The 15,678-nt window shown below is 46.4% G+C and overlaps 1 protein-coding gene across 1 annotated transcript; it reads left to right on the top strand.

The window, feature by feature from the left end:
- Window positions 1-5,485: 5,485 nt before the first annotated feature.
- LOC147104240 (polyubiquitin-like) lies at window positions 5,486-6,966 on the top strand. Its single transcript, XM_085961441.1, has one exon. The coding sequence runs from the start codon at window positions 5,685-5,687 to the stop codon at window positions 6,150-6,152; it is 468 nt and encodes a 155-aa protein (XP_085817567.1). The 5' UTR covers window positions 5,486-5,684; the 3' UTR covers window positions 6,153-6,966.
- Window positions 6,967-15,678: the final 8,712 nt, after the last annotated feature.

Below are 15,678 nucleotides of genomic sequence, written 5' to 3'. Positions count from 1 at the left end.
TTTTTGGAGGGGAAACCCAGAAGTAATTTTTCCCGCAGGTCCCGCCAGGTTTTTAATTTTTCAACAGGTTTCCCACCCGACAACCAGCTAGATTGACAGGCTGTCTGTCGGTCTGGAAAACAGCTGGGGAGCAGAGGTCAGGTAAGTCCGACAGTGCGGGGGTGGGGTGGGGGAAATCGAACATCGCAGGGATGGGGGCAGTTGTAAATGGGGGGGGGGTGGAGCGTGGGCCGATTGTGGGGTTCCCATCGCGCTGTAGGAAATGGTAAATTCCTGACGAAAATACTGAGAGCGAGTCAATCAGATAACCAAATTATGTTTAATGCAAACTGGTGGAAGTAACATTCAAAAACGCAGGAGAACTAAACAACAGGTGTTTGCTTAAGGCTGGCTCCACAAGGACTGAGAGGGGAGGCTCCTCAGTCCGACATCATGACGTCATCACGTTTCCCGCCATTGGGAACATCACGTGACCCACGTGGTGACATCATCGCGTTTGGTCTTAACCCTTTAGAGACCGCGCTGTTAACATGCAGCAAACGAATACAGATACCGATTCACTCTGTTAAAGGCAATTATGTACATCCATATAAGAGTCCCTTGGTGACTCTGCCACATGCGCCCCTCCAGAATTGTCTTTAACAATGGAAGTCAATCGAAGAGGAGGTCGGACAAGCCTGTTCGAACGACTCCTATATTCCCGGAGAGGAACGTGCTGGGCAGTTGATGAACTGGCAGGTGCAATGATCCGGTCGGGCGTGGTAGCAGCGGGCAGTCGACCACGACGCGGTGGCTGTGCAGTTTCGACTGGCTGTTCGAAGTCCAGGTGCGCGGGCTTGAGGCGGTCAACTGAAATGTGGTCGGGTTTGCCACCGATGTCGACCAAAAAACTCTTGGCACCTCCCCGCAATACTCGGAAAGGGCCCGTATAAGGAGGCTTGAGTGGACTGCGATGGGCATCGTGACGAACAAAAACGAACTTGGCCCGCATTAGCTCCATTGGAATGTGGGAGGCCGGAAAACCGTGATGTGACGTTGGAATTGGCTGGAAAACTTGGGCTGCTTCCCGGTGGGCGTCTAGTTGGTTGGCTGCGGACCACGGCTTCGTTGGTGACGGCAGGAACTCGCCTGGCACCCGAAGTGTCTGGCCGTACACCAGTTCCGCGGCAGATGACTGCAGGTCTTCTTTTGGTGCCGTACGCAAACCAAGCATAACCCAAGGCAGCCTGTCTACCCATGCGGTGCCCTGGAGGCTGGCTCTTAGCGACGCCTTCAACGACTGATGAAAGCGCTCACATAACCCGTTGGCCTGCGGGTGGTAGGCCGTGGTGCGATGGAGCTTGGTGCCCAAGCCTAAGGCTACAGCATATTTTCCGGATCCACTCACGTCCCAGTAATGGTGGTCCTCCATCTTGCAATACATACAGGTCTAGTTTTGGTGTTTCCTTACCGTTATATATAACGGTCACCCTTTGTCTGAACTATTCTCCGTTATCTTATGTACCTTCTTGTACTTTCCTTTGGTCGGTTTCTTATTGCTGGTTTTCTTTCCCGGCCTGCAGACTCGTGCTATGTGTCCTACTTTTCCACACTGTCTGCACACTTTGTCTTTGAACCAGCAATCATTCTGGTCATGTGTTGTTCTGCCGCAGCGATAGCACTTCTCTGTTCCATATGACATTTCGTTTGTGCCATATTCTTGCGGTCTCTGTTGTATCTCTGCTGCGCCCCGTGCTGCTGCTTCATATGATACCGCAATGCTGAAAGCCTTTTCCAGCGTAAGGTCCTTTTCAGATAAAAGCCGTTTCTGGGTTCCTTCACTTTGAAGCCCACACACAAACTTGTCCCTTAAGGTATCTGCCAGTCCCGCTCCAAACTGGCAGTGTTTCGATAGTTTGCGCAGTTCTGTTAAATAATCAGCATTGCTTTCATTCTTATGCTGGTTCCGTTTGTGAAACTTGAATCTTTCTGCTATCAGCAGCGGTGTGGGGTTTAAATGTTCCTTTAGTATCGTTACTATGTCTTCAAAACTCTTTTCCATTGGCTTCGTTGGGGTTACTAGATTTTGTAATAAACCATACGTCTTTGCACCCATTAAATTTAACAATACCGATGCTTTCTTGTCATTTGCCTTGCAGTACACCTCTATTCGTTCGACATATGTAGTCCAATCTTCGACTTCATTGTCAAATGCGGTGATACTGCCACTCTTCGGCATTTTGGGTGTGGTTTAAAATGGCGTCTCCCAATGGCTTAAAATGGCGTCTCCCGCTTTCCTTCCTCCCCCGCTGCTGCCGACGCCGCTCCCGGCGGTTCTCGTGACAATGGCGGCGCCCTGTAGGTTTCGCGCGCTTCTCCTGCACTGCTGCCAACGCCGCTCTCGGCGGTCCTCGTGGCAATGGCGGTGCCTCGCGGGTTTCTGCGCATCTCTCTCTCCCTCTCTCCGACGCTGCTCGGCCCCTGAACACCGGCTGCGCCCTGTGCGCTCTGCCCTCTCTCTCTCTCCCCCGTCAACGCTGCTCGGTCCTTTGCTGTGCCGCTCGGTCGGGCTCTAGCGTGCCGCTGTCCGGGAAGGGTCTGCGCACTACCTGTTGCCAGCCCGTTTCGCTGGACCACCTCGACTGGAAAGCCAAGCCTGGCTCTCGACAGCCTCCCCCGCAATTCTCGAGTCTCTGCTGGATGACTGGGTGGTTGCCCGTGGTCGATGCCTGAGTCTCTGGCCTTGACCTCCAATCCACTGATCTCCAGGAACGAATCCCCGGGAGGTGATGCAGAGTTGCAGGTAGGTTCGAACCTGCCTCGTCGCCAATGTTGCGTCCGTGTATAATACAGAGAACGGTACAACAGGTGTTTACTCAACGTGGCTCACACTGCAACTGATCTGTACAGACTACTACTCAGTGTTATATACAGGTGTGGTCACTGCCGGTACTGCAGTATACATGAGCTGTAAAACATAGTTCCCCCCTTAAAGGTATATACATTACAGAAAGTGGGTTTGAGAATAAAAGGAGGAGGGAGCCAGAGACACAGTGAGAGAGGATTGTTTAACAGAGAGAAACACAGAAGAGACGGAGCAAGACACCGGGGAGCTGAAGCAGAGAGTTTTATTCACTTATTCCATCCAGATCTGAGAGATTGTGTGTGGAGAAAAACAGAGAAGACAAACTGTTCAGAAAAGTGAATCAGGAAAGTTTCTGCAGATCAACTTTCCTTCAGATTCGCCTGGACGTGTGTTTCCAGCGAGGTTTGTGAGTTTATTCTGTCTTTTATTTAGGAATCTCAATATTCTAATTCTAGACTTTAAAACGGGTTGTTTTGAATCTCAATGAAATTCACAATTTCCAACAAGTAATTAATATTCTCTGAACTGGGTGAGAAAACATATCAAAGGACTCATTAAAAAACTGTAGTCTGTAAGTTACTGTTGACAATATTACCTACATCTGTGGTAGGTAAAATATTGGAGTCCATTATTAAGGAGACAGTAACAGGAGATTTGGATAATCATAATTTAATAGGACAAAGTCAACATGGTTTTATGAAGGGGAAGTCAAGTTTGACAAATTTGCTGGAGTTCTTTGAGGAAGTAACATATAGGGTGGATAAAGGGGAACCAGTGGACATAGTGTATTTAGACTTCCAAAAGGCATTTGACAAGGTGCCACACAAAAGATTATTGCTTAAGATAAAAAATCACGGGATTGGGGGTAATATTCTGGCATGGATAGAGGATTGGCTATCTAACAGAAAGCAGAGAGTTGGGATAAATGGTTCATTCTCGGACTGGCAATCAGTAACTAGTGGTGTTCCACAGGGGTCAGTGCTGGGTCCCCAACTCTTTACAATCTATATTAACGATTTGGAGGAGGGGACCGAGTGTAACATATCAAAGTTTGCAGATGATACTAAGATGGGAGGGAAAGAAGTGAGTGAGGAGGACATAAAAAACCTGCAAGGGGACATAGACAGGCTAAGTAAGTGGGCAGAGATTTGGCAGATGGAATACAATGCTGGAAAGTGTGAGGTTATGCACTTTGGCAGGAAAAATCGTAGAGCAAGTTATTATCTTAATGGCAAGAAACTGGAAAGTACTGAAGTACAAAGGGATCTGTGGGTCCTGGTGCACGAAACTCAAAAGGTTAGTATGCAGGTGCAGCAAGTGATTAAGAAGGCCAATGGAATGTTGGCTTTCATTGCTAGGGGGATAGAATATAAAAATAGGGAGGTATTGCTTCAGTTGTACAAGGTATTGGTGAGACCGCACCTGGAATACTGCATACAGTTTTGGTGTCCATACTTAAGAAAAGACATACTTGCTCTCGAGTCAGTACAAAGAAGGTTCACTCGGTTAATCCCGGGGATGAGGGGATGGACATATGAGGAGAGGTTGAGTAGATTGGGACTCTACTCATTGGAGTTCAGAAGAATGAGAGGTGATCTTATTGAAACATATAAGATTGTGAAGGGGTTGGATCGGGTGGATGCTGGGAAGATGTTCCCGATGATGGGTGAAACTAGAACTAGGGGGCATAGTCTTAGAATAAGGGGCTGCTCTTTCAAAACTGAGATGAGGAGGAACTACTTCACTCAGAGAGTGGTAGGTCCATGGAATGTGCTGCCCCAAAAAGCTGTAGAAGCTACATCATTACATAAATTTAAAACAGAAATAGACAGTTTCCTAGAAGTAAAGGGAATAAAGGGTTATGGGGAGCGGGCAGGAATTTGGACATGAGTCTAGGTTCGGATCGGTCATGGCCCTGTGGGTAGCGGAGGTGACCCAGGGGCCGTGTAGCCTGATCCTGCTCCTATTTCGTGTGTCTAATTCTGTTAGATTCAGGAGATGGTTCTGTGATAGTGGAATGGCAGTTAGGATCAGATCAGCCATGATCTTATTGAATGGCGGAGCAGGCTCGAGGGGCCGATTGGCCTACTCCTGCTCCTATTTCTTATGTTCTTATGTTCTTATGTTAATATTAGGAGACAAAATGTGTCATTTGTTCATCTGCCATTTTAATGGAGGCATTCACCTGTTTAAAACAATGCATCAAGCATTTATTAACTAATATTACCCAGGTAATTTCTTGCTTTTAAATAGAAAGGCTCCTCTGAGTCTGAGAGAAACCACTCCTGTACAGGACAGCTCTCTGCTGCTTGGTTTTCCATAACTGTACAGATTTCATTCATAGATCAAGAGAAAACCCACAGAATTTCAGAGCCCGGGATCTTATCTCCCCATTAACCCGAGTCTCAGACTCTTAAACGTTACACAGCTCACTGAGGGCTTCTTCTGGCAGATGCCCAGTATTGCAGCTCAGTACCCAGCGCACCCCCGGGTCCCTGAATATTTTAACAATGTCAGGCTGGGGCAGAAAAGACATATCTCCGTGCAAAAGGGGGATCAGGTTGGGAATCTGCCATTTGTTGCCTGGCTGTCAGTAAGGAGTGTGTGAAGAATGTTGGTTTGTTTGGGATTCAGATATCAGTAGGAAGCCAGATTGGATTGACATTACTGTAGGTGCATTTACACAAGACTTGATCCTCAGCATCTGCCTGTACAGCCAATGCCTGGGACAATGTGTAGTGTGTTTAAAATTCTATCATTCATTCTTTGCAATTGATCTGTGATATAAAGCGTCCCAGTCACTGACGTCCTGTTCATTTCTCAACAGCAATTTGAGGAGATGAGACTCCAGGTGAAGTTTATGACCGGTGAGGGGATCGAACTTGAGATCGATCCTTCCATCCAAGTGTCGACTCTCAAGATGAAAATATATGAAAAGACCGGGGTGCCCACTTACCAGCAGCGTCTGGTGGTGCAGAGCGGGAGCAGCGTGGAGCTGAGGGACGACAGGAGGCTGTCCAATTACAGTGTCTCTCCCAGCGACGCTATCATGCTGATCGTCAAGAACGAGGGGCGCATGCAGATATTCCTGAAGAACGACAAGGGGAGCACATCTACATACGATGTTCTGCCCTCTGAGTCTGTTCAGAATTTTAGAGCACAAGTACAACGGCAGGAGGGTGTCCCACCCGAGCAGCAGCGCCTGATGTATGAGGGGAAACAGCTGGAAGATGGCCGGTTGCTCTCCAACTACAACATTAAGGCTCAGGGCACCATCTTTCTCCTGCTCCGTCTACGGGGTGGTTAACCTGCGCTTACAGCGGGCTTTACTATGGAAATTCTTCACTTTTTTCATAACATTCTGGTTTCTGATGCGCAGTTTGTGAGAGGCCAAGCTTGCACCGTCACTGACTTGTCCATTACACTTTGGCTCTCATTCCTGTCTCCCCTGGTACACTTTGTAACAGCAGGAAGTTTGGTCACCTGTTAATGTCTGGCTCCAGAATGATGCCGACTGAGGCCTGGGAGCAGGTCACCTTCCTGCATTCGCAGCTCGGAAAAGATGCTGATTCAAGACACTGGATGTGAACTTTACAAGAAAGAGCAACGTAATTAACGACAGCAGGAATCGGGGGACTGGTGATGCAGTGTGTTAGATACTGACCTTTGACCACTGATACCTCTAGTCAAATCAAGCCCGGCCCCATGGGTCAAAAGTATGTTCTGTGACCCTTCAGGGCTCTACGGAAGAGTTAGGCTAATCTCAGTCTGGCCCCTAATGAGTCCACAGCACAAAACCCATTCAGTACTATTTGACTTTCTCATTCCGAGCGGCCATAAGATAGCCGATGTGGCAATTCCAAAAACGATACACTGTGCAGGAGGGGCCACAGCACTTTGTTGAAGCCAAAAATTCCCCACACAAAGATCATAAAAAGTTCGATGAAGATAGTCTTTCTGCTTCACTTTAAAATGATTCGAGGTAGTCTGCAAGTATTTGCTTTAGCCTCAGTGTGTTCTCAGAGAAATGTATGTGTTCAGCTTAGGAATGCTTTAGTATGAGCACTTTACAAAGCAGAGTGTATCAGGCCTGGACTTTGTATATGCCAAAATATCCAAAATGATTTGAAACTAATGTTGTTCATTTTAATAAAAATCTAAATGTTTCTTTATTTCTGTCTCTTAAGTGCGTGATGCTGTTAATTGTCTGTGGATCTGTGAGCGTTATATTCGGGATCCACATTTAAACCCAGTTTTAGATAAATCGCCCGAACCAAGTGTTGATTAAAGAATCGGCTGTGACTGAGGCACCTATTAACAGAGTCAACCAATCTCACCGGCCCAAATCCCCATTTCATATTTAGCACAATTGAATGATTATATTGGCCTGGATTTTGCGTTCAGCGGCGAAGGAATGCGTTCACTGTGCTGACAGCTGCCCACAGAGATTTTGGGGGCTTTTGAGCAGAGAATTGCTGTCATTGGGTGTCTGATAAATGCCGCACCCTCTACTGTGGATTTGTGGAGTTGTGAGCAGGTAAAAAGCAACAGCGAGGCTCCTCAACCAATCAGAATGAAGAATCCTTACTGAAGCACGCAGTCTAAACCAGGATGTATAAATTAGGATGTATAGATTATATTTAAATCATGTACAGAAAGTGAAAGAAAGATTGGGAAAGAAAAATGGGATTAAGAGAGATAAAAGAGACATAAAAAGTAAAAAATAGAATTATTCTAATTTTTTTTAAATTTCCAACACTGATTAAAGTCTGAAGGAATGAGACTCCACACTTGTAAAATTAAGTTTTCAGGGTCATAGAGGTTGTTTGACAGTAATTATGACTGATCACCGTGTTAAAAATTCACTGACACCTGAATACACCAGCCCTAAATTTTCCTGTCTTGTTTAGTCAGTAACTAGTGGGTAAATACCACAACTTCATGCCCCTGCACTGATTTCAGTGCTGAGTCTCTCGGCGAGGTACTGTTATAGCGCAGCCTGTGGAGGAGCAGCGCAACTCAGGCCGCAACTTCCAGATTTCCGCGTTTAACTGGGCATGTGTGTACTTCGGAAGTTGCTGTCCTATTTACTCCATAATAACGTTGAGGCCTGTTAGCCTCACCATTATTCTCAATGCAAGACCCGAGCCATTATACCAGTTAATCTTCTGTGGCCTTACCATGATATGTTAGAGAATATGGTCTCTGTTACTTGTTGCTGATCTCTTCCTGTTGCTGTTTTGTCTCTGTCCTCATTTTCTGTTTCTGTCTCTGTGCATTAGACACGAGGATAGGGTGAAAAAGTGGCTCTCAGTGGCTCCCTTCCCAATTCATTCTAATCACATGTGCTTCCCCTCACACTCTCGCTATGATGTCTCTGCTATTCCTTTGCCTTGCTAGAAGCTAAAGAAATCGATTCCATCAATGATCGAATGGTACCAATGCAAACTGCACATGCTCAGTCTGCACAATCCAAATTGATCTCACAGCACCACAGCTTTGGGAAAAACTATCAAATCCAAGCCCAGGCTTTTGGGAAAACCATAGGTGTTTATAACATTGGCCTCTTGTGTCTGCATTGACTCTTTTTTGAACTATCAAGTAAAACATTTAATGAAGGCATTAAATATAATTCAACGGGTAAGTTTAATCGTCATTGTGAAATACTTAAGTTTTTATAATTTTCTACTTTGTTTAAAGTCTTATTTTGCACATTAGAAATTTCCACACGGCATTTCATTCATTCAAACACCTGCCCAGATACACCTACTTGGGACAAGGGTGTGACTGAGGCAGAGGGGCCATCACTGGGTGAATCACAGCACCAGTGGGCAGAAGGACTTGGGAGCAAATGACGGGGAAGCAGCTGTCTCTCCCTGGAGGGGCCAGAAACCTCTCCACTCTGTTCAGGAACCCAAATACCAAGATCGCAGGGGCCCAGTCTTTAAAAGATCCAGGATTCACGAGTATAGATCTCATGTGCAGGCAGTGGAGACAGTCTCCTCTCATGTGGTGCTGAAGGTGAAAAAGTCAGAGTCCACACCCACATTGCAATACAATGCAGGAGGTATGGAATGACGTCAGCAAAACCCTGGTGACTGTGGCAGTCAATGCTGGCTCAAGACATCAGCAAGAGACTCTCCGAGCAGTTGTTGCTTCTGGAGTGGCAACAATGATTGCTTCCATAGATGGTCAGAAGACCCAGTAAGCTCAGGGTCCTTCTTCCTGCCCACTTTCTAATGAAACGATAACATGACCCAGGGACTGTAACAGTGAACCCTTGCTCTGTAAACCGGCTACTAAAATATCACACGTGACCCACGCGACTTCTCCCTTTATGGAAAGTGGAGTGAAAAACGCTCTATTGAGACAAGACACAGCTTCAAACCAATAACTGAGTTATTTGACATTAATAACATGAATGAGCAGTTTACAGCCTCACAGCTCACTCGGGCTCTAGAAGGGGAAACACTGGTGCTCGGAGAGCTGCTACCTTAAGACAATCAGTTCAGGCCCACTGAGCCGTCAATCACTGAGGGCTACAGCCTGTAGAACTCTGGGCAAACAACATACCTCTCATTGACCCAGAACGGCAATCCATCAATATTGAATGAAAACAATCTTTACTGTTAGTCTGAGATACTTGTCAATGACTGTGACTATTCCAGCTAACGGACAGCATGGGGGGTTTGAAGCCACAGCAACTTGTGTAAGTAGTGTCATTGCTGACCCATCTACCCTGGGAGTCTACTAACTCCCCTCTGAGAAATCTTGGGTGACTCCTTACAAGCTGATCCTAGCAGAACAGAAATATTATAAATTAAAAACTTCCTGCCCAGGCAACCCAGGCGGCATCCAAGATATCACAGTCCACTGGCCATTTCTGTAAGCGGCCCTCTCGACTCCTAGGATCTGTAGGGTGTCTTAATCTGCCCAAAATCGAGGTAAACAACAGCAAGATCCAGGGATCAAATACAGACCCCTTCCTATCGTACACCAGCTAACTGGAATGTACATCTACATGTCTCACCTACAGCCTATCAGGCTGAGTCTCAGCCATAATCTACAGACATTTTGAAGACATTTTAACCCCACCCGAGGCGGTGTGGGGAGTTAAAAATTAAAAAACAGGAAACCCGACCTCCACCTGTTTCCACCCCGCCCACGTCCAGTTTTAACAGCAGCGGGTCAGTGGGTGGGCGACAATCCGCTCTCAGGAGGCTGGTCAGTCACTAAAATATTTATGGAGACTGCATGTCTCCGTTTTAACTCAAGTTTTATTTTTAACGCCTGCAGGCCGGGTTTCCCAAGCTTCAGGAATCCCGGCAGCTGAAAGGAGGTGAGGTGGGCTGGATCCATGAGGTAAGTGCCTTTATTGCACTGCTTGTGTGCCAGGAGGAACAGGACTGCTTCCCCCAGCCCACCAAGCTTACCTTATAAATACCGCACGATGGGAACCCCACGATCGGCCCATGCTCCATCGCCCCCCCCATTTACAACTGCCCCCATCCCCGCGATGTTCGATTTCCCCCACCCCACCCCCGCACTGTCGGACTTACCTGACCTCTGCTCCCCAGCTGTTTTCCAGCCCGACAGACAGACAGCCTGTCAATCTAGCTGGTTGTCGGGTGGGAAAGCTGTTAAAAAAATTTAAAACCTGGCGGGACCTGCGGGAAATCTGACGTCTGGGTTTCCCCTCCAAAAATCCTCCTCCCCCCACTTTGCTCTTTTCCTGGCTCCGAGTTTTTATCGGGCCCTTTATTTAACAAAGAACAGTATTCAGAACACAAAAGTGACCCTGAAATCCCATGGGCTACAAGGCTGGCAGATGTGCCAGGATCGTGCCTGCTGATGCCCTCTAACACCGACCCCCACCGCAGTTTGTGAGGTCAGTAGAAGGTCGCATCAATTACAATGTTGGAGGTATCTTTCGTGCTCACCTTCCCATGCACCTAAAAACCTGGACGCCCACCAGCCTGTGGACAGAGGCATTGTCCTGTCCCCCAACCCTCGCCCCCAATCTTCCAGCTGCTTTGATCACCTCCCAAGGGGGCTAGTCCAGGCCACTTGACCTTCAATATCCGTCCTTAACTCTGACACTATGGGGATTTCCAATAAGTGACACTTTGACTGTGTTATTTGCAAGTGACGGATGTGCAGCTCAGTGTTAGGAGTCAGACCAAACCAAAACAGTGTTTGACTGTGAAAATGTAAAGGATGTGAAGACACTGTACTGAATCACAGATTTTATTGACATTTCAATGAATATGATTAATTCCTACAAAAACATATTGACAATGGAACTAGTGACAACGGAATGAACGTGTACATTAGCATGAAATATACACACCAACCAAATCACAGCTGGGTTCAAATTCCACCCTTGTCAATGGGAAGCAATAGTCAATGAATATAGATTTGGGGATCAGACACCGGGGACACTGGATGATTATCAGATCAGTTCAATGTGTGTGATCCAATTGAGGGTTCAGCAGCTCTCTGTTTTCGACCAAAATATAGCTCCCACTGACTCTTCGACAGGAAGTGCTGACACTGTGGGAAGGGATGTGTTAGCATTTCTGTGGATAGGAGGAAGGAGCAGGCTGGTGCTTGGGGTGGGGTCCATCAGAACACTGCACTGGCGAGGTGGTCTACATTTCTTTGATTGTTCTCATTATGCCTCCTAATGTCTCATCCTATTATCACTTCTGCCATTTAACTATCTCCTGTTTTCCACGTAAGCAGTTTGCAGATCATTCTATTTCTTTTCCTGTGTGTGTTTTCCCTCCCCCTTCCCATGTTCTGTTCCTTTTTAAATGTTGCTCATTGGTCATAACTTCCAATTTTCACAGAAGGTCTGAAACCAAACCAAACACTTGTCTGATCTCTCCCCGGATGCTGCCTGACCCGCTGAGCGTTCCCAGCATTTTCTGGGCTTTTTCAGATTTCCAGCATCTGCAGTATTTTGCTTTTTGTTTGAAGGTTAAAGGTGAGAGAAGGATTGGCTGGCGGGTGTTGTGTCGGTACCTTTCTACCTAGACACAATTTAGGACTCAGAACTCAGAGATTCAAACATGAAGTGCTTTATTGGAAGGAAAGGAAGTTCTGGCAAGTTCCGAACAAAGAGAGCTAAACTTAACCGAGAGAATACCCAACCATTTATCTCCTGTGACAGCGCCACCACAGGTGGGAGGAGAACACACAATACATAACATTTCCTCCCCTCTTAAATGGAAGGTCCACAGTATTCCTCAATAGGTAAGTTACTTTCAATACACTCAACTAACCTAGGGTAGAGGTAGACTGCCTCAAACCTTGACTTTACCCTGGGGTTTATTCTGCCCCAGTCTTGTGGGTAAGTCACTAAGCCTACAGATCCAAGCATCTTGGAGGCCGCCGCTCTCTGACAGGATACCGGCGGTCATCGCTGGCTTCCACAGCAGTAGGCATTGACACAGGCCTGGATGGAGAAGGTGCCTGTGTCAGTTGATAGTCAGGAGTTTGCACAGGTGGAACAGTCTCTTTGACTTCCTGTGTTGGAGAAGAGCACTGTGGCAAAGGATGCTGGTTTGCGGTATCATTCGGAAACAGTTCAGGCCAACGTTGGAGCCTCTGTGGCTGTCTCTGCTCCTAGCAACAGTTGATCTGTGTGTCTTCTCCAGACGACGTCCTCAGCAGTCTCAACCGTGTAAGACACAGGGCCCGTCTGCGCGATCATCGTAACAGGAACCCATTTCGGTCCAGTGTTGTAGTTTCGAGCTAGGACGTGCTCTCCCGGATGAAACCGTCTCTCCTTGGCTCTTTTCTCTCTCTTTTCAGCTTGAGCTTGTTGTTGACGGTGGACAACCTGCTCTGCCCTTGGAGGTTTGAGTAAGTCAAAACTTGTCCGCAACTGCCTCTTCATCATGAGCGAAGTGGGGGAAGTTTTGGTTGTGGCATGCGGCTCGTTCCTGTAGGACAACAGGAAGCTGTTCAGACGTTGGTGGATTAAGCCCTGACCTTGCGATGCCTTCAAGGCGTGCTTCAAAGTTTGCACGAACCTTTCTGCCTGGCCGTTAATAGAGGGATGATAGGGCGCAGACCTGATGTGTTGGACACCATTCACATGCAGGAAGGTTGCAAACTCCTGTGATACAAATTGTGGACCATTGTCACTTACGAGTTGTTCCGGTGAGCCATAATGGCTGAACACCTCACCAAGTTTCTCAATTGTTTTCTCTGCCGTGGTAGACCTCATCACAGCGATCTCCGGCCACTTGCTATGAGCGTCCACAACCACCATAAACATCTTCCCTTCGAAAGGACCAGCGAAGTCCACATGTACTCGCTGCCACACTTCTGCAGGCCAATCCCAGGGGTGTAGGGTTGCCAGCTGTGGAACATTCCAGACCCTTTGACATGGGGAACATGTTTTGGCTTTCTCCTCAATATTCCCATCGAGACCTGGCCACCAGAAGTAGCTTCTTGCCATTTCCTTCATCCGAACCATCCCACTGTGGCCTGTATGAAGTTGTTGCAGTATAGGTTCCCTCAGAGGTGGCGGAATGATGACACGGTGTCCCCAAAGAAGACAACCTGCCTGGACGGAGAGCTCATTTCTTTTTGAAACGTAAGGTTTCAAACTAGGAGAATCTCCTATCGCTCTCCCTCGAATGACATCGTCCATTACCTCAGACAGGACTGGATCGTTGCGGGTGTACCTTCGCACCTGAACTGCAGTGACAGGTGCTCCTATCCTGTCAGAGAGCGGCGGCCTCCAAGACGCTTGGATCTGTAGGCTTAGTGACTTACCCACAAGACTGGGGCAGAATAAACCCCAGGGTAAAGTCAGGGTTTGAGGCAGTCTACCTCTACCCTAGGTTAGTTGAGTGTATTGAAAGTAACTTACCTATTGAGGAATACTGTGGACCTTCCATTTAAGAGGGGAGGAAATGTTATGTATTGTGTGTTCTATTGTGTGTTCTCCTCCCACCTGTGGTGGCGCTGTCACATGAGATAAATGGTTGGGTATTCTCTCGGTTAAGTTTAGCTCTCTTTGTTCGGAACTCAACTGGTGAGCCTCCTTTTCCGCCATCTCCATGGAGACACTAACTTCAATGGCCTTTTCAAGAGTAAGGTTGTCCTCAGTAAGAAGGCGCTTCAGTGTGGCTGCATTTTGCAGACCACACACAAGTCTGTCTCTAATGGTGTCATTCAGCACCTCCTTGAACTGGCAGTGTTCTGACAACCTTTTTAAAGCAGCAATAAACATCGTCACTGATTCCCCCTCCTCGTGATTCCGTTTGTGAAATCTAAATCTCTCAGCAATAACCAGAGGTTTTGGTGAAAAATGTGCTCCAAGAATTTCCACTAGTTGCTTATATGTTTTAGTTCCTGGCTTATCTGGCTGCACGAGGCTGCGAAGTAAATTGAAAGTCTTCGGCCCGATTACACTCAAAAAGGTAGGCACGACCTTTTCATTTGCCACCGCATTCGCCAATACAAAATAGTCAAAACGTTCCGTATATGCGCTCCATTGCTCCACATTTTCATCAAAATCACCGATGTTTCCTAATATAGTAGCCATCTCACGTTTCAAATTAAATTTTCTGTTTACTCACTGCACCCGTAACATACGCAGATTCATCCGCTCCTCGTTGCCACTTGTGTCGGTACCTTTCTACCTAGACACAATTTAGGACTCAGAACTCAGAGATTCAAACATGAAGTGCTTTATTGGAAGGAAAGGAAGTTCTGGCAAGTTCCGAACAAAGAGAGCTAAACTTAACCGAGAGAATACCCAACCATTTATCTCCTGTGACAGCGCCACCACAGGTGGGAGGAGAACACACAATAGAACACACAATACATAACAGCGGGTGAAACCGTTATTTGCAGTCCATCCAGGCATGGCAGAGAGGTGTCAGAAGAGCCTTCCCAGGCATGGGAATAGTGTAACGCTATTAAAGTTTGCTATTCACAAAATAGTATCTGGACATCCAGAGGCAAGTCCTGCCCTTGAGTGAGTTAGGGCGTAGATTAGGGCTCACTATTCTGAACGATCTTTATGGTGCAGCATTAGATCGGAAATCTATTGTGATATTGTGGAAGCAGATTCAATAGTAACTTTCAAAAGAGAATTAGATATATACTTGAAAAGGAGTAATTTGTCGGGTTATGGGGGAAAGAACAACGGAGTGGGACTAATTGGATATCTCTTTCAAAGAGGTGGTACAGACACGATGGGCTGAATGGCCTCCTTCTGTGCCGTGTGATTCTATGATACTACTATTATTGTAATACATACAATTTAATCGGCAAATAATCTACTCGCTGCATTTTAATATATCAACAAACTTGTAAAACATTTATAACAGATAATTACAGCAAATGAATGTATGATCTACGAATGAGAAAAACCAGTCTAATAACTTTAAAGGAGCTTTATTTATTCATTGCAGTTGGCAATAGAATTGCTGCCAATACAAAATGTAAAATAAATGTAGACCTGGCGGAGCGGGTGGTGGGACCACATCCTGATCTCTGGAGGGATGAGGGTAAATATATTCTACTCTAAGTACCATTCTTTCAATGACTGATACTCTAACAGACATGTTTCACAATGCACACAATCACCCACACTTGAGCCTTACCCTGTTACAAATGTGTTGTCTCATTCTACACATCAATTCAATTTAAATTATAGGTATTTTCAGATTCAGGCAGATCAGTGGAAAGCATTAATATGCATTAACTAGATCTTATCTGTCACAAAACAGTTTTAACTAATTTTAATTCAATTATGTAATATCAAAGCTCAATTTAAAGTCATTAGTATCGCTATTAATTTTCAA

Source organism: Somniosus microcephalus, chromosome 19 (genome assembly GCF_052327205.1).
Source record: "Somniosus microcephalus isolate GS21.2 chromosome 19, FLI_Smic_1.0, whole genome shotgun sequence".
NCBI classification, from domain to species: Eukaryota; Metazoa; Chordata; class Chondrichthyes; order Squaliformes; family Somniosidae; genus Somniosus; species Somniosus microcephalus.
Note: the sequence above shows the minus strand (reverse complement) of the source record. Positions and strands in the feature narration are given on the sequence as shown.

What these genes read in the sequence shown, in the direction of transcription:
- LOC147104240 (XM_085961441.1), top strand. Translation starts at nt 5,685, where the DNA reads ATGAGACTCCAGGTGAAGTTTATGACCGGTGAGGGGATCGAACTTGAG.